This window comes from Hordeum vulgare, chromosome 4H (genome assembly GCF_904849725.1).
Source record: "Hordeum vulgare subsp. vulgare chromosome 4H, MorexV3_pseudomolecules_assembly, whole genome shotgun sequence".
NCBI classification, from domain to species: Eukaryota; Viridiplantae; Streptophyta; class Magnoliopsida; order Poales; family Poaceae; genus Hordeum; species Hordeum vulgare.
The window spans coordinates 16,926,593-16,946,359 of NC_058521.1; the positions used below are offsets into that span (position 1 = coordinate 16,926,593).

The 19,767-nt window shown below is 44.4% G+C and overlaps 1 protein-coding gene across 1 annotated transcript; it reads right to left on the bottom strand.

The window, feature by feature from the left end:
- Positions 1 to 219: 219 nt before the first annotated feature.
- Positions 220 to 1,795, bottom strand: LOC123447438. The gene is made up of 2 exons (XM_045124040.1): positions 1,292 to 1,795; positions 220 to 773 (listed from the first exon to the last, which is right to left on the bottom strand). The coding sequence occupies exons 1-2, from the start codon at positions 1,667 to 1,669 to the stop codon at positions 603 to 605; spliced, it is 549 nt and encodes a 182-aa protein (XP_044979975.1). The 5' UTR covers positions 1,670 to 1,795; the 3' UTR covers positions 220 to 602.
- Positions 1,796 to 19,767: the final 17,972 nt, after the last annotated feature.

Below are 19,767 nucleotides of genomic sequence, written 5' to 3' on the forward strand. Positions count from 1 at the left end.
CCATTGTTTGAATTGAATCACGCCTAATCATTGATAAATTATTTTCTATGTTCAACATAGAACAATTCAACATGATGTTTAGTACAAAGCAGAATTGCATAATCGTTAACAATTAGTTTAATCGAATCGCTACTAGTCATTGATAATTTATTTTCTACATTCAACATAGAACACTTCAGAAGATGAAGTTTAGTAGAGAACAGAATAAGATACGTGAAATAAGCTCAGAATATAAATTTTGTAGATAGATGATAGAAAGCAGTCAAATCACACAAGTTTGCTTCTTACACACACATCTAGGCAAACCATTGGAGTACCAAAATCAAAATAAAATAACAATAAAGATAAAAGCACAGCTGAATTTCATCACCACTAATTAACCATTTACATACTCTGATCTCGACGTAGGATTATTCAAGAGATAATTCAGTACATAGTGATCTCCAGCTAATTTCCTTTTCCGAACCATGGCAAATAATTTCCTTAACACTATGGTTCCAAGTTTCCGCTGAATGTTGTACAAGTTTACTGGCTACTGCAGAGCCCTATAGCTCAAAGAGAGAGAGCCTTCATTTCTTTTCTGTGATGTCTCCTTGAAAGTCCTACTCAAGAGCTGGTGCTACCTCAGTTGGATTACCTTCAAACACATCGGCGCCAGATGATTCTGACTCTTCGGGGAACTCCTGGGCGGTTGATTCCTTGAAAGCAGGAGTGTCTCTGAAGTCTGATGCCCCATCGTTATATGTAGCCACGGCAACACCACAAGCAACCAACTGCACAAGTATGCAAACAAACAAAAGAATCACTTCCATTGCATAAGAGTTAACATGCAGAATTATCTCTACAAATTGGGTGGACATCTTGTTAAACAGTCAGAAAATGCAAATAAATAGTTTCATGTATGTTTTCAGCAATCTACACAGTACCAGTAGAGTTCTAGACATTGGAAAGGAATCACTCTTTTGGTTCAGAGGAGGAAAATAATCCAGTAGCTCAGTGTAATCCAATAACATGAACATGGAACCCTCGCTGTAGTAAACAGTTAGTCGCGATCTAAGCAATTTTAATGGCAGTTCCAGCTTGTCGAACTCAAGGGATTGCTTCATGCTGACTTCCACTTTCCTTATCTGAGAAACATTTCAACGTAGATCTATTCCACTGCAGACGAAATTTCTCTGTCGCGGATACCTCAAGAAAGACTGAATATTTTCCTCTGAGAAACTATGCAGATCCTACTTCACAGAACTGTGCTACAGCGCGAAGTAATGGCGGAGGAGGAGGAGGAGCTCACGGAGGAGAAGACGCCGAAGGCCCACATGTACTGCACGAAGAAGCCGAGGGCCTCCCAGTTGGACCCCTCCCAGAAGTCGGGCGTCTCCGGGTCCGGCAGGTACGGCATGGGCTCCGTCGACACCTCGAACCCCAGCGGCTCGCCCTCCCACTCCACCCCCTCCCACGCCGGGACGGTGTCCTCGTCCGCGTCGGGGGTCTCGACGCCGCCGCGGCGCTTCTTGCCGCCGCGCTCCTCGAGGCGCCGCTGCGTGCGGGACGACACGCCGGTCCGGCGCGCGAGCGCCACGTGCAGCGCGGCGCGGCGGCCCGGGAGCGGGAGGCGAAGGCGGGCGGCGGTGGCCGCGCCGAACGGCGTGGGGGAGCTGAGGAGAGACATGCGGCTGGAGCTGGGCAGTGGCTCTGCGCGACTGTGCGCGCGCGGGGATGTGAGGTGCTCACCGCGAGCTGAGAGGTCACGTGGAGAGCCTGGAGCGGGAAGGTGTGTGAGGGAGAAGATGAGATAAGATTATTTTTTCTTCCTATTCTTCCCGTTTGTTTTTCAAGTTCTGTGAACTTCTTTTTTTTAATTCAGCTCAGTGCAGGCATTTACTTGTGCACATTGATCATTTTGTTTCACACTTTTCTATTTTGTGTTCCGTGACTAATGTTTATCTTTTTAGCAAGAGGGAGCGCGTGAAGCGCCGTATTTCATTTAAACATGGCTGAAGTACAAGTTATGCCGTGAATAATAATATTGGGCAAACAAACCCTGGGAATGCAGCTGAAAATAAACAAGTTTAATGCATGAAAAATATGTTTCACACCTCTGTTTAGAACCCGATGAGCATAGTCGTGCGCAGCTCTATTGAGATCACTTTTGATACGAAAGATTGACGGGTTGAGTTATGTGAAGTTGTAGAAAAACACAACAACGTGCTTCTCAATGTCCCAACGAGCAGAAACGGAATTGTTATCTTTGGCGGCAACAATTTTGATCACAAATAGGTTGTTCATAAGAAAAGTAGGTCTCAAAATGTTGAGTTTCCAGCAATGACTACAACTAGATGTAATGTCCTGCCTTCAACCACAAGCGGATAAAAGCTGCATTCATTGTGGCTTCGATCATTATACCATGTAAGACTTCTTCATCAAGGATTCGAATATAAATGCGTAATCTAAATGCTGCAAACTACAACCTTCCATGGACATTGGAGCTCATCTATGAAGCGTCCAAAAAGATCTTTGGCCCCACAATAAGATTTGTAGAAATAGAGCAACATTGGAAAGGCAGAGCATTGTTAAGAGTCATTGAAGCTAATTTTTCTCTCAAGAGGCTGGTCCTGCTCATCAGAGTAAGTGGTGTACGCAGTGATTGCATTCTCCATCTAATGTACCTAGGGGGGAGATATTTTTTTCCTGTAGAAAAAATGATCGTTCTCCGGCCTTACAAAGGCACCATAAAAAAGTAAACAAGTTTTTCACATAATTATAGGGGTGGTTCATAAAAAGTAAATGAGTAATTGTTGAATTATGATTCATCTGTTGTCATGACTGAATGCAAAAGTACCAGACCTAAGTATCAAGGGCTAGAAAAATAGGTTGCTTTAGAAAAAAACATGCTCCCTCCGAACCTTTTTACTCCGCATATAAAATTTGACTGAAGTCAAACTTTATAAAATTCGACTATATTTATATGAAAAAATATCAACATCTACAATACTAAAGCTAAACAATGTGAAAAATTGAATTTATGGTGCATCTAATGATATTGGTTGTGTATTATGAATGTTGACATTTTTTCTATAAAGTTGGTCAAACTTTACTAAGTCCGACTTCAATCAAATCTTATATGTGGAGTAAAAAGGACCAAAGGGAGTATAGGGAAGAGTAGCATATCATCTTCAAGCTGGCTACACCCGCAACAAGTTTGATTTATATGAACTATGTACATGCCTACTATGAGCCCAGCGGGGAGAGCTTTCCTTAATATCCTCCAAGAGAAGGTTGAATTTTTTACCTATGCCTGCTTAAGAAGATTTTTTACCTATGAACAAAATTTGTCTTGGCTGGTTGTTGGGAGATTTCTTGATTGTCTGGAAGTAAAGTTTGCAAATGCTCTTTGAATTCCATTTGCAAGAAGGGGTCAAATTCAAACACAAACTATCATTAGCATTGTCCTAAACAACACTTTGAAAGTGCATCTAATTTCATTGGTGGATTTCGGTAATTAATGAAAACATATCTCAATGAACTAATGGTTCAAACAAGTTTATTTTATAAAAAGGTACTTGTGCGTGTAACAACAAAATAGAAGGTGACCCCTGCAAATTGCATCAAGACAAGTGTTGGCAAGCAGTAGGACTCCTCATTTTGATTTTGGTGGTCCAAGATCACATTGAGTCCATAGGCATGTTGGTACTATCAAAATGTGATGAGCATGTTCTGAAGAATTTCTTTCAGATGTGCTTAGAATCAAACTTCAAAACCCTCAAATTCCTTCAAAGATCCATCCACTATATCTACCTAGTTCCATTCACTTTGGAGCTTCCGAGCTCTTCTAGTCGGAATCGCCGAACCTTTGACCACACATAGCTGTTGCATAACTCTTTCATTCAGAGCTTCCAAATGCTCCATTTAAAATTATCAAAACATTTGGGAAATCTTTTGTTGCCACGTCAAAATTTCAGAAGCAACCCAATTGGAATTTCTAAGAAGACAACTAGAGAGTGTGCCACAGCTGAAGTGTACCCCTCAAAGCCTCTGAATGATCTTTGGTCGAACCTTCAGAACAATCGGAAATTTGTATTCTTTGTTCACGTGGGGGCTTCCGAGTTGTGTAATAAAGTTTGCAGCAATCAGATTTCTGACCCCTCCTATTTATGCCCCACCTATCCAGTCGAAGCAAATTCCACTCATCATATGTTTTCAGAGAGAACTTCACCTCCTTATACTGATTTCGAAAGGCTTTCTACTCCAACCATCCATGTCAATCCTTTGAGATCTAGTCTCATTTTGCTTTCTACTCTTTCCCATCCAATTCAAAAGCCATCTTGAGAGAGCTTGAGTGTTTACCAGATTATCTTTTGAAGCATAAAAGCAATAGGTGAGTGTATGTTCATCTATGTGTGCATCTGCAATTATTATATTGTGTAGAAAAGACAATATTTTTACCGGGGGCCATAGTTCTTTTATTGATGTAACCGACTTTGTGTAACCCTAGTATCCATGGTGTCTAAATAAACCAGGGGGCATAGTTCGTAGGACACATTAAGCTCATTACGGTTAGGGCTTTCGACCACAACAATCGATCTCGAGGTAGATCAGCTATGTATTATGTACTACTTCGTCAATACAACAACAACAGGACGTAGGGTTTTACCTCTATCAAGAGGACGCGAACTTGGATAAACACCGTCTCCTTCGTCCCTTGTTACCCATCTACCCAAGATCCACAGTTCGGACCCCCTCCTCGAGATCAACGGGTTTTGACACCGACAGCCACACCCGATGGCGGAGGCAATGTTTTGGCTAGCGGTGAGGTCTGTGTGGATGGGTACACCAGTAGTTTAAGCGTATTCATCAACAAGTTTATGTAGTTGTTCATTTGTTAACTAAGCATTGTAAGAATTTATCTAGCCTTATTGTTTTTCATTGTGCTCCCGCTTGTATCCGGAACACTGTTTGTAACTTTGTTAAGTGATCGATAAAGTCAATGTTTTTTAAAAAAAAAAATACGATTTCGTACATACAACTTCTTCTGCATTGTACGTTTCCCCTTTGATTTGATCTTTTGTTTCGAGAACACGGTATAGACGAAGACACCCATATATACGTGCATACATTCATCCTTATATATACATGCGCATCATTACCTCTATAAACATTTTCAAAATAATGAGCCGGCACATCATTTTAAGATTGACAAAGTCGTCATAGATGTTTTCCTAATCGACGGGGACGTCTCCTCTATTAAACACACATCGTCGAAAAATCTGAAATAAATTTAGAAAAATACGAAGAACAATATTATATTTTAGAACATAAACTATGGTGGACGGGGAATGATTCGATCCCATGTTCGTCGGTGCCCCCGCAAACGAAAATATCGGTGTCGAGTTGTTGACCTAAGTTGTGACACCGATAGCCACACTCGAAGGTGGAGGCAATGTCTTGGCTAGCGGTGGGGTCTGTGTGGATGGGTACAAAAGTAGTTTATGTTGGGGAACGTCGCATGGGAAACAAAAAAATTCCTACGCGCACGAAGACCTATCATGGTGATGTCCATCTACGAGAGGGGATGAGTGATCTACGTACCCTTGTAGACAGTACAACAGAAGCGTTAGTGAACGCGGTTGATGTAGTGGAACGTCCTCACGTCCCTCGATCCTCCCTGCGAACAATCCCGCGATCAGTCCCACGATCTAGTACCGAACGGACGGCACCTCCGCGTTCAGCACACGTACAACTCGACGATGATCTCGGCCTTCTTGATCCAGTAAGAGAGACAGAGAGGTAGAAGAGTTCTCCGGCAGCGTGACGGCGCTCCGGAGGTTGGTGATGACCTTGTCTCAGCAGGGCTCCGCCCGAGCTCCGCAGAAACGCGATCTAGAGGAAAAACCGTGGAGGTATGTGGTCGGGCTGCCGTGGAAAAGTCGTCTCAAATCAGCCCTAAAACCTCCGTATATATAGGTGGGAGAAGGGGGGCCTTGCCTTGGGGCTCAAGGAGCCCCAAGGGGGTCGGTCGAGCCAAGGGGGGAAGGTCTCCCCCCCCCCAAAACCGAGTTGGACTTGGTTTGGTGGGTGGGAGTCCTTCCTTCCCTTCCCACCTCCTTTTTTTTCTCTTTGATTTTTCTTCCAATGCGCATAGGGCCCCTTTTGGGCTGTCCCACCAGCCCACTAAGGGCTGGTGCGCCACCCTCAAGGCCTATGGGCTTCCCCGGGGTGGGTTGCCCCCCCCCCCCCGGTGAACTCCCGGAACCCATTCGTCATTCCCGGTACATTCCCGGTAACTCCGAAAACCTTCCGGTAATCAAATGAGGTCATCCTATATATCAATCTTCGTTTCCGGACCATTCCGGAAACCCTCGTGACGTCCGTGATCTCATCCGGGACTCCAAACAACATTCGTTAACCAACCATATAACTCAAATACGCATAAAACAACGTCGATCCTTAAGTGTGCAGACCCTGCGGGTTCGAGAACTATGTAGACATGACCCGAGAGACTCCTCGGCCAATATCCAATAGCGGGACCTGGATGCTCATATTGGATCCTACATATTATACGAAGATCTTATCGTTTGAACCTCAGTGCCAAGGATTCATATAATCCTGTATGTCATTCCCTTTGTCCTTCGGTATGTTACTTGCCCGAGATTGGATCCTACATATTATACGAGATTTGATCCATACTAACTCAACGAACACCTTCGGAGATACCTGCAGAGCATCTTTATAGTCACCCAGTTACGTTGCGACGTTTGATACACATAAAGTATTTCTCCGGTGTTAGTGAGTTATATGATCTCATGGTCATAGGAACAAATACTTGACACGCAGAAAACAGTAGCAACAAAATGACACGATCAACATGCTACGTCTATTAGTTTGGGTCTAGTCCATCACGTGATTCTCCTAATGACGTGATCCAGTTATCAAGCAACAACACCTTGTTCATAATCAGAAGACACTGACTATCTTTGATCAACTCGCTAGCCAACTAGAGGCTTGCTAGGGACAGTGTTTTGTCTATGTATCCACACATGTAAATGAGTCTTCATTCAATACAATTATAGCATGGCTAATAAATGATTATCTTGATACAGGAATTATAATAATAACTATATTTATTATTGCCTCTAGGGCATAATTCCAACAGTCTCCCACTTGCACTAGAGTCAATAATCTAGCCCTCACATCATCATGCGAATTACATTGTAATAAATCTAACACCCATACAGTTCTGGTGTTGATCATGCTTAGCCCGTGGAAGAGGTTTAGTCAGCGGGTCTGCTACATTCAGATCCGTGTGCACTTTGCATATATTCACGTCCTCCCCTTCGACGTAGTCGCGGATGAGGTTGAAGCATCGTTTGATGTGTCTGGACTTCTTGTGAAACCGCGGTTCCTTTGCTAAGGCAATGGCACCCGTGTTGTCACAGAACAAGGTTATTGGATTCAGTGCGCTTGGCACCACTCCAAGATCCGTCATGAATTGCTTCATCCAGACACCCTCCTTAGCCGCCTCCGAGGCAGCCATGTACTCCGCTTCACATGTAGAATCTTCTACGACGCTTTGCTTGGAACTGCACCAGCTTACCGCACCCCCATTAAGAATAAATACGTATCCGGTTTGCGACTTAGAGTCGTCCGGATCTGTGTCAAAGCTTGCATCGACGTAACCTTTTACGGCGAGCTCTTCGTCACCTCCATATACGAGAAACATCTCCTTAGTCCTTTTCAGGTACTTCAGGATATTCTTGACCGCCGTCCAGTGATCCACTCCTGGATTACTCTGAAACCTACCTACCATACTTATGGCCAGGCTAACATCCGGTCTAGTGCACAACATTGTATACATGATAGAACCTATGGTTGAAGCATAGGGGACGGAGCGCATATGCTCTCTATCTTCATCAGTTGCTGGGCACTGAGTCTTATTCAATCTCGTACCTTGTAAAACTGGCAAGAACCCTTTCTTGGACTGTTCCATTTTGAACCTCTTCAAAACTTTATCAAGGTATGTGCTTTGTGAAAGTCCTATCAGGCGTTTTGATCTATCCCTATAGATCTTAATGCCTAGAAGGTAAGCAGCTTCTCCTAGGTCCTTCATAGAGAAACTTTTATTCAAGTAATCCTTTATGCTCTCCAAAAACTCCACGTTGTTTCCAATCAGCAATATGCCATCCACATATAATATTAGAAACGCCACAGAGCTCCCACTCACTTTCTTGTAAATACAAGATTCTCCAACAACTTGTATAAACCCAAATGCTTTGATCACCTCATCAAAACGTTTGTTCCAACTCCGAGATGCTTGCACCAGTCCATAAATGGATCGTGGAGCTTGCACACCTTGTTAGCATTCTTAGGATCGACAAAACCTTCGGGTTGCATCTTATACAATTCTTCCTTAAGGAAACTGTTAAGGAACGCCGTTTTGACATCCATCTGCCAGATTTCATAATCGAAAAATACAGCTATTGCTAACATGATTCTACGGACTTAAGCATCGCCACGGGTGAGAATGTCTCATCGTAGTCAACTCCTTGAACTTGTGAAAAACCCTTTGCCACAAGTCGAGCTTTATAAACGGTCACATTGCCGTCAGCGTCCGTCTTCCTCTTAAAGATCCATTTGTTCTGAATAGCCTTGCGGCCCTCAGGCGCTACCTCCAAAGTCCATACTTTGTTCTCATACATGGATCCTATCTCGGACTTCATGGCTTCTAGCCATTTGTTGGAATCTGGGCCCACCATTGCTTCTTCATAATTTGCAGGTTCATTGTTGTCCAACAACATGATTAATAAGACGGGATTACCGTACCACTCTGGAGCACCACGTGGTCTCATCGACCTGCGTGGTTCGACAGAAACTTGAACCGGAGTTTCATGATCATCATCATTAACTTCCTCCTCAACCGGCGTCGCAACGACAGAGGTTTCCCCCTGCCCTGCGCCACCATCCAGAGGGATGAGAGGTTCGACAACCTCGTCAAGTTCTATCTTCCTCCCACTCAATTCTCTCGAGAGAAACTCCTTCTCGAGAAAATCTCCGTTTTTAGCAACAAACACTTTGCCCTCGGATTTGAGATAGAAGGTGTACCCAACTGTCTCTTTTGGGTAACCTATGAAGACGCACTTTTCCGCTTTGGGTTCCAGCTTTTCAGGCTGAAGCTTTTTGACATAAGCATCACATCCCCAAACTTTAAGAAACGACAACTTTTGCCTTTTGCCATACCACGGTTCGTATGGTGTCGTCTCAACGGATTTTGATGGTGCCCTATTTAAAGTGAATGCAGCTGTTTCTAATGCATAACCCCAAAACGATAACGGCAAATCGGTAAGAGACATCATAGATCGCACCATCTCTAATAAAGTACGATTACGACGTTCGGACACACCATTACGCTGTGGTGTTCCAGGCGGTGTCAACTGTGAAACAATTCCACATTGTCTTAAGTGAGCACCAAACTCGAAACTCAGATATTCACCCCCACGATCAGACCGTAGGAACTTGATCTTCTTGTTACGATGATTTTCCACTTCACTCTGAAATTGCTTGAACTTTTCAAATGTTTCAGACTTGTGCTTCATCAAGTAGACATAACCATATCTACTCAAATCGTTAGTGAAGGTGAGAAAATAACGATATCCGCCGCGTGCCTCTACGCTCATCGGACCACACACATCGGTATGTATGATTTCCAACAAGTCACGTGCACGCTCCATTGTTCCGGAGAACGGAGTCTTAGTCATCTTGCCCATGAGGCATGGTTCGCACGTGTCAAGTGAATCAAAGTCAAGTGACTCCAAAAGCCCATCAGCATGGAGTTTCTTCATGCGCTTTACACCAATATGACCTAAGCGGCAGTGCCACAAAAATATGGCGCTATCATTGTTAACTCTAACTCTTTTGGTCTCAATGTTATGTATGTGTGTATTGCTATCAAGATTCAATATGAACAATCCTCTCACATTGGGTGCATGACCATAAAAGATGTTACTCATAGAAATAGAACAACCATTATTCTCTGACTTAAAAGAGTAACCGTCTCGCAATAAACAAGATCGAGATATAATGTTCATGCTCAACGCAGGCACTAAATAACAATGATTTAAGTTCATAACTAATCCTGATGGTAACTGAAGTGAGACTGTGCCGACGGCGATTGCATCAACCTTGGAACCATTTCCTACGCGCATCGTCACTTCATCTTTCGCCAGCCTTCGTCTATTCCGCAGTTCCTGTTTCGAGTTGCAAATATGAGCAACAGAACCGGTATCGAATACCCAGGCACTACTACGAGAGCCGGTTAAGTACACATCAATAACTTGTATATCAAATATACCTGATTTTTCTTTGGCCGCCTTCTTATCTGCCAGATACTTGGGGCAATTGCGCTTCCAGTGACCCATACCCTTGCAATAGTAACACTCCGTTTCAGGCTTAGGTCCAGCTTTAGGTTTCTTCATCGGATTGGCAACAGGCTTGCCGCTCTTCTTTGAATTACCCTTCTTGCCTTTGCCGTTTCTCTTGAAACTAGTGGTCTTATTCACCATCAACACTTGATGCTCTTTACGGAGTTCAGACTCTGCGACTTTCAGCATCGCAAACAACTCGCTGGGAGACTTGTTCATCCCTTGCATGTTGTAGTTCAACACACAGCCTTTATAGATTGGCGGCAGTGATTGAAGGATTCTGTCAGTGATAGCCTCTTGCGGGAGTTCAATCCCCAGCTCAGCTAGACGGTTTGAGTACCCAGACATTTTGAGCACATGTTCACTGACAGACGAGTTTTCCTCCATCTTGCAAGCATAGAATTTATCGGAGGTCTCATACCTCTCGATCCGGGCGTTCTTCTGAAAGATAAACTTCAACTCCTGGAACATCTCAAACGTTCCATGACGCTCAAAGCGACGTTGAAGTCCCGGTTCTAAGACATACAAGACTGCACATTGAACTACCGAGTAGTCCTCCTTACGTGCTAACCAAGCGTTCTTAACATCCTGATCAGCCGTAGCGGGTGGTTCATCTCCTAGCGCAGCATTAAGGACATAATGCTTCTTCCCAGCTTGTAAGATTAGCTTAAGATTACGAGCCCAGTCTACAAAGTTGCTTCCATCATCTTTCAACTTAGCTTCCTCTAGGAACGTATTAAAATTCAGGGTGACTGTCGCGTGAGCCATGATCTACAACACAAATATATTCAAAGTGGACTTAGACTATGTTCAAGATAATTAGAGTTTAACTTAATCAAATTATTCGCTAAACTCCCACTCAAAAAGTACATCTCTCTAGTCATTTGAGTGGTTCATGATCCACTTACACTAGCTCAAGTCCGATCATCACGTGAGTTGAGTATAGTTTCAGTGGTAAGCATCCCTATGCTAATCATATCATCTATATGATTCATGATCGACCTTTCGGTCTCATGTGTTCCGAGGCCATGTCTGCACATGCTAGGCTCGTCAAGCTTAACCCGAGTGTTCCGCGTGCGCAACTGTTTTGCACCCGTTGTATGTGAACGTTGAGTCTATCACACCCGATCATCACGTGGTGTCTCGAAACGACGAACTGTAGCAACGGTGCATAGTCAGGGAGAACACAATTTCGTCTTGAAATTTTAGTGAGAGATCACCTCATAATGCTACCGTCGTTCTAAGCAAAATAAGGTGCATAAAAGGATTAACATCACATGCAATTCATAAGTGACATGATATGGCCATCATCATGTGCTTCTTGATCTCCATCACCAAAAGCACCGGCACGATCTTCTTGTCACCGGCGCCACACCATGATCTCCATCAACATGTTGCCATCGATGTTGTTGTTGAGGCATAATTTATGCCTAAGTAATTTTGGTGATTGATGACAGTTCCGTACAGGACTAATCGTGTGTGTCAAGGTTTCAGGCAACACTCGTCAACGGCACAAGACGACACGACTCCTCTCTTCTGGAACGGAAGCACGGCGCCCTCCTAGATTCTCTTTATTTGAGTCATAGGAAAGCCGTACTATTAAGAGGGGATCCGTAGGGGAAAGGTTTTGGGTGGAATCTATCTTTGCACACGCACACCTCTTCTTCTCCCTCTCCTTTATCTTTGGAGCGGCCCTCGCCGTTTTGTTCTTTGCTTCTCTGCAAAATGGTCCCCAGCGGTAGTACCGCTGGACTGCCAGCGGTAGTACCGCTGCAGCCAGCGGTAGTACCGCTGGATGGCGGTAGTACCGCCCCTGGTCAGCGGTAGTACCGCTGGCTGGCGGTAGTACCGCCCCTGCTCAGCGGTAGTACCGCCCGTGGTCAGCGGTAGTACCGCTCCAGGTGCCCTGTTCCACCTACCTAGCGGTAGTTCATGGACGGACCCTTTTGCGAAGACTTTCTCGGCGATAGTAGTGCTTATGCACTACCAAGGGCCAGCGGTAGTACCGCTGGTTCCAGCGGTACTACTGCTGGAAGCCCCAGCGGTAGTACCGCCAGGCAGCGGTAGTACCGCCAGGCAGCGGTAGTACCGCTCCTTCTTAGCGGTAGTACCGCTGGATCTCGGGCAGAGAGTGGGAAAACGGTCTGAATTTTCCCCCCACTATATAAAGTGTTCTTCTAGCTGAGGAACACTACCCCTTACCTCTCTAAGCTCCATTGTTGCTCCACAAGCTTAAAAGTGCCAGATCTCTCTCCCTAGCCAATCACACTTGTTGATTCTTTAGGGATTGGTTGAGAAGGCCTAGATCCACACTTCCACCAAGAGAAAAGTTGATTCCCCCACCTATCCCTTGCGGATCTTGTTACTCTTGGGTGTTTGAGCATCCTAGACGGTTGAGGTCACCTCGAAGCCATATTCCATTGTGGTGAAGCTTCGTGGTCTTGTTGGGAGCCTTCAAGCTTTGTGTGGAGTTGCCCCAACCTTGTTTGTAAAGGTTCGGTCGCCGCCTTCAAGGGCACCTATAGTGGAATCACGGTACCTTGCATCGTGCGAGGGCGTGAGGAGAATACGGTGGCCTTAGTGGCTTTTTGGGGAGCATTGTGCCTCCACACCGCTCCAACGGAGACGTACTTCCTGTCAAAGGGAAGGAACTTCGGTAACACATCCTCGTCTCCATCGGTTCCACTTGTGGTTATCTCTAACCTTTACTTTGTATTTGCTTTTACTTGTGACTATATCTTACTTGTCTTAATAGGTCTTGTTGATAGCTTCTATAGGGGTCACCTCTTTGTCATATTATTTGTGAACCCGTATAGTGTTTACCTTAACTTGTTAAGATTAATTAAAAAGTGGTCGTTGTCTATTCACCCCCCCCCTCTAGCCAACCATATCGATCCTTTCAATTGGTATCAGAGCCACGTCTCTTTATTAAGGGTTTAACCACCCGAAGAGTATGGAAGGCGAATAGGAAGTGAACCATGGGCAACCCGAGGGCATGGACTTGACTTCGGTCACAAGGGACGACTTGAATACGGCTATGGCAGCCCTCAAGACGTCCTTGACGAGCGAAGTCAAAACCATGCTTAAGGAATTAATTGATGGTCTTAAAAGTTCACCCGAACCGGCTTTAGTGGTTAAACCCACCATTTCCGATTCGGAGGCCAACTCCTCTATGGAAGCGGCTAAAGGTATGCAACCTGCTTCACCTCACGAAAAGGATGGGACTGGAACACATGCCTCTGTTCCACCTCCCATGACTTATGGAGGACCCGTTCTCGCGCCTTGTCTTAATCCTGTTGGTCCTCCTCCTAAACTTGTGAAAGGTGACTTTGCTAACTGGGTATTTTCTATTAAGTCTCATTTGAATCACAGCTCAACAAACTTGTGGAGAATTATCGAGCAAGGATATTACCCCCATGACCCAAGCAACCTCACTCCAAGAGAAGATGCAGACAATCAATATAATCACTCTGCGCTGTTTATCCTTCAGTCTGCTGTGCCACCTGAAGATCTTCCCCACTTACGTCCCTTCACATTGGCCAAGGATTGTTGGGAGCATATTATGGTGTTGTATAAGGGAAGCTCAAGTATTCAACGATCCAACTATGAAGTGATACTTGATCAGGCCGATGAGTTTGTGATGAAGGAAGAAGAGGACCCTCGTGATCTCTATCGGAGGGTGACTGCTATTGCTGTGGCACTAAAGGATCATGGAAGTAAGGATGTGGATGACACTTGGGTCAAACGCAAGTTTCTCAAAGCCATCATGCCTTTCAACAAAGCCATGTCATCTGTCATTCGTCAGCGGCCAGACTTTCACTCTTTGTCTTCCAGTGAAGTGATGGATGAGTTCATTGCAATGTCAATCATGAACGAAACAGCCGACAATGCACTTGCTCGTGTCCGATCAAAAACCACTTCACCCAAACTTGCGTTGAAAGCAAGAGTAATGCTTGAAGAAGAAGAAGATGAGGAAGAGGAGAGCTGCCCGGAAGACACAAAGTATGCCTATCATGAGCACATGGCTCTTGCATCAAGGCAATTCTGGGGAAATAAAAGGAACTCAAGACCAACCTTCAACAAGAACAACTCAAGTGGTTTCAAACCCAAACAACGAGTAAGGACATGTTATAACTGTGGCAACGTGAGTCACTTCGTGGCAGAATGTCCATATGAGAAGAGAGAAGACAATGGAGGCAAGCTCATTCGCAAAGACAAAACCAAATCATTTCCAATCAAGAACAACTTTGTGAAGAAACCTCACCCAAAAGGAATGGTGGCCCTGGAGGAGTATCCTTCTGATGATGATGATGATGATGATACAGTGGCAACGGCAACTGTTGCTATAGCCACTACCCCTTCCCAGAAGGTGTCTCTCTTCAACGCCCCCAACGAGAACCACATCACCAAGTGCCTCATGGCAAAAGGTACCAATCAGGTAACTTCTATCATTAAGACCAACATTACTTCTGCTCCTTCATTGTTAAATTGTGTAGAAGATAGTGATGTTGGAGAACTTAATGAGCATGATCTTGATAAGTTTCTATGCACTATTAAGGGAGAAACCAAGAAGCATTTTGTTGCTCTCTTGGAACAACTGGGTGAGGCCACTGACCTCATTGAGTCTCATGAGGAGACCATCTCCGAGCTTCATGGACATAGTCGTGACTATGCCGATGAAATTGCCGAATTATCTAGTACTCTAGAAGAAGAGCGCACTCTTCGTTTGGCTCTTGAGGAGTCATATAACGATGACTGCACTAAAATGCAAAAGAAACTAGATCATGATGTTGTTCTTACTCGCATGCTTAAATCTGAAAAGTATGCTCTTGAGGTTGGCCGTGACAGACTCAAAGAAGAGTTTGACATACTTGACAAGGCCCACAAAGCCTTGAAAGGTGCTCATTTCGCTCTGAAAGAGTCTCATGATCAACTCCAAGCAAAGCTTACCAAGGAGATCTCTACTTGTCCTCCCTTTGTGCTAATTGATAATACTTGTGCAACTAACCCCTGTTGTGAGCATGTTCATCTTGTGGAAGAAAATGCCAAGTTAAAGGAGAAACTTGAGAAGGGCCTTGTGTCATGCAGACAAGGTGAGAAGAGTCTGGACGACCTCTTGAGCACTCAAAAGGGTGTTGTAGGAAAGGAAGGACTTGGACTTACCTCCAAGTCAAAAGGTAAAAGAAAGAACAAGAGCAAACAATCTCTCACCCTCATGGACATCTTTGTCAAGGAGGGTGAGGGGACTCAGAAGGTGAACAGGAACAAGGTGGACTATGGGAACCTCAAGAAGGGCAAAGCCGCTACTACTAACACAGCCGGCAAACTCAATTCCTCTTATGTGTTATGTTGTGCTAGTGATGGGCATGTTTATGCCAGATTTATTGGTTCCTACGATGAAGATATTGAATGGGCTATCTGGGTTCCTAAGACCCTTGTCTCTAACATGAAAGGACCCATTAAAAAATGGGTACCTAAAACCAAGCCTTGATCTATTGCAGGAGTTTGCTTCCGGTGGGGTGTCATGGTTGCTCGATAGTGGAGCAACAAATCATATGACCGGAAGCAAGGACTTAGTGGTGGATGTGCATCCTTCTCCATCTATGCCCACCCATGTCCAATTCGCTGATGCATCCTCGTCAAAGGTATTGGGATTTGGTAAGGTGGTCGTCTCTCAAGATTTGTCTATTGAGAAGGTCATGCTTGTTGAGTCTCTTGCCTACAATTTACTTTCCGTTCGTCAACTTGCAATCATGGGTTTTTCCACATTCTTTAATATTGACACTGTGGTCCTCCTAAGGAGCAAGACTCTTAAAGTAGCCTATGTTGGACATGTCGAAAATGGTCGCTATGTGGTAAACTTTTCAAAGCGACCCACTAAGACTGCGACATGTCTAATGGCTAAAGCTGACGTGGGCTGGCTTTGGCATCGCCGTTTAGCTCATGTCAATATGAGGTCTTTGCAAAGTCTTCTGACAGGGGACCATGTTCGTGGACTAACAAATGTGAGCTTTGCTAAAGATCGTGTTTGCAGTGCTTGCATTGAAGGAAAGATTCATGAAACTGCTCATCGTCCAATAACTCTTATCTACACTAAGAGGCCATTGAAACTTCTTCACATGGATCTGTTTGGTCCTCCAACATTTGATAGTCTTGGAGGTAGAAAGTATTGCTTAGTCATTGTTGACGATTACTCAAGATATACCTGGGTATATTTCTTCAAAAGGAAGAGTGAAACTCAACAAACGGTCATCAACTTTGCCAATGAAGCGCAACGTCAACATGAAGCAAAGATCTTGATGATTAGGAGTGACAACGGCACCGAGTTCAAGAACTATACCCTAGATGAGTTTCTAGGTGATGAGGGAATAAAGCACCAATATTCTGCACCATATACCCCTCAGCAAAACGGCGTGGCAGAAAGGAAGAACCGGACCTTGATAGACGCTGCAAGAACAATGATGGCAGAATTCAAATCTCCATACAACTTCTGGGCAGAGGCCATCAACACAGCATGTCATGCGTCCAATCGGCTCTACATCCGCAAAGGCTTGAACAAGACTCCGTATGAGATTCTAACTGGAAACAAACCCAACCTCAAGTACCTCCGGGTATTCGGTTGTAAGTGTTTCATTCTTAAAAAGGGAGCTCGGTTAGCTAAATTTGATTCTAGAGCACATGAGGGTATCTTTGTTGGTTATGCTACAAACTCTCATGCTTACCGTGTCCTCAACAAGTCCACCGGACTAATTGAGGAGACGTGTAACGTGGAGTTTGACGAAAATAATGGCTCCCAAGTGGAGCAAAGTGGTCTTTGTGATATAGGTGATGAAATTCCTCCCGAAGCCATAAGAAGAATGGGGATTGGTCAAATACTCCCCATTGAGGAACCCCTTGTGGCCGAAGGAGAAGGACAATGCTCTACTCGAGTGGAGCCATCACCCCCACAAGCCCCACACGCTTCCGACGAACAAAGAGAAGACTCTCAACAAGTTGATCAAGCTCTCGGTCAAGATCAATTGCCTAACAATGGTGATATGCCCACTCAAGCACTACCCCAAGACCTTGAACCAACACGAGATCAAGATCAAGAGCAACCACTAATACAAGATCAAACCAGTGATCTTGCTCAAGTCGAAGGACAAGATGATCAGGAAACTGCCTCACAATTCCCGTCTGGAGCTCCAACAACCGGCTCAAGACGCAAGAACAAACAAGCAAAACAAGGCGACGCACCTCCATTATCTAATGAAGAACTCTTGGAGCGTCGAGCAGCCAAGAATGCGAACAAGCTGAGAGTCAAATCACATCTTATGAAGAATGTTCTTGGCAGTTTAAAAAGGGGAGTATCTACTCGTCAACAGCTTTGGAATTATTGTGAGCATCACGCGTTTGTCTCGTATTGTGAACCTCAACAGGTACAGGAAGCGCTCGATGATGAGGATTGGCTTATGGCCATGCACGAAGAACTTAACAACTTCGAGCGCAACCAAGTATGGGATTTAGTGCCACGACCAACGAAGGAACATAATGTCATTGGGACCAAATGGATATTTAAGAACAAACAAGATACAAATGGAATTGTGATTCGAAACAAGGCAAGATTGGTGGCTCAAGGCTACTCCCAAGTCGAGGGTATCGACTACGGTGAAACCTTTGCCCCTGTTGCTCGTCTAGAATCTATTCGCATGCTACTTGCTTTTGCTTCTCATCATAACTTCAAATTACAACAAATGGATGTGAAAAGTGCATTTCTTAATGGTCCTTTAAATGAGTTGGTATATGTCAAACAACCCCCGGGATTCGAACATCCCAAGCTCCCCAATCATGTGTACAAACTCAATAAGGCACTCTATGGTCTTAAACAAGCCCCACGCGCGTGGTATGAGTACCTTACTGAGTTGTTACAAGATCGTGGGTTTGAAATTGGGAAGATTGATCCCACTCTTTTTACTAAGAGGGTTAAAGGGGATTTGTTCATATGCCAACTATATGTTGATGATATTATCTTTGGCTCTCCTAACATTTCATTCAATGAAGAATTTGCTGCGCTAATGACTGAGAAGTTTGAGATGTCCATGATGCGAGAGTTGAAGTTTTTCTTTGGATTCGAGATTAAACAAGGTCTAGAAGGGACATTCATCAAACAAGCCAAGTACACTCAAGACATGCTCAAACGGTTCGAGCTCGAAGATGTCAAACCGGTCAAGTTTCCCATGCCAACCAGATGCAAGCTTGACAGTGATCCCAATGGTAAAGCAGTGGATCAAAAGGTATACTGCTCCATGATTGGATCCCTCCTTTACCTTTGTTCATCTAGACCGGATATTATGTTGAGTGTAGGGATATGTGCACGGTTTCAATCCGCACCAAAAGAAAGTCATTACATGGCTGTCAAACGAATCTTTCAATATTTGGCTCATACCCCAAACTTTGGCCTCTGGTATCCCAAAGGAGCAAACTTCAATCTAGTTGGCTATTCTGACTCAGATTGGGCTGGAGATTGTGTGGAGAGGAAGTCAACATCTGGAGGGTGCCAATTCCTTGGTCGCTCTTTGGTAAGTTGGTCTTCAAAGAAGCAGAACTGTGTCTCCTTATCATCCACCGAAGCTGAGTATGTGGCAGCTGCAAGTTGTTGTGCACAATTGCTATGGATGAGGCAAACTTTAAAGGATTATGGTGTCACTTGTGAAAAAGTGCCTCTTCTATGTGACAATCAAAGCGCCATCAAGATTTCCCTCAACCCAGTGCAACATAGCAAAACCAAACATATTGATATTCGTCATCACTTCATCCGTGAACATATCAAGCTAGGTGATATTGAGGTTCACTTCATTCATACTGAAGAGCAACTTGCAGATATTTTCACCAAGCCACTTGATGAAGCAAGGTTCCGGGAGTTAAGGCATGAGCTAAATATCATTGATTCAAGTAATGTGGATTGAAACTAGGCATATTGCACCTCACTTCACATTCCATCTTGGTCTAGATGTAGGCATGGACATAGGGGGAGTGTTGTTCTCTTAATAAACTCTCCCTCCCCCTATTATGCGTAAATCAATCTAGTCTTTCACTTTAGCCATTGTCAAATGGTACTTGTGCTTCAAAGACGAGCATTGGTCATGAACCCAAGGATAATTCTTCGCGGTGTCATACCATTGTCTCAAACATAGGTGGCCACGGCCACCGCCCCTCCATCCTCTCGTACGTATAAAGGAGAGGATATACAATGACAAGTCAGTACATTTTCTTGGAAGTCATCCCTTCTTACTCACTTGTCATATGCCCAAGTCCCTCTCTTTTCTTAAAGCCGCGCTGCGACATTTGCAGCGGTACTACCGCCAGGGTAGCGGTA

Coding starts and splice junctions, on each gene's coding strand:
- LOC123447438 (XM_045124040.1), bottom strand. CDS start 1,669: ATGTCTCTCCTCAGCTCCCCCACGCCGTTCGGCGCGGCCACCGCCGCC. Junction 774..1,291: donor CCTTCGGCGTCTTCTCCTCC/GTGAGCTCCTCC, acceptor ATACTTGTGCAG/TTGGTTGCTTGTGGTGTTGC.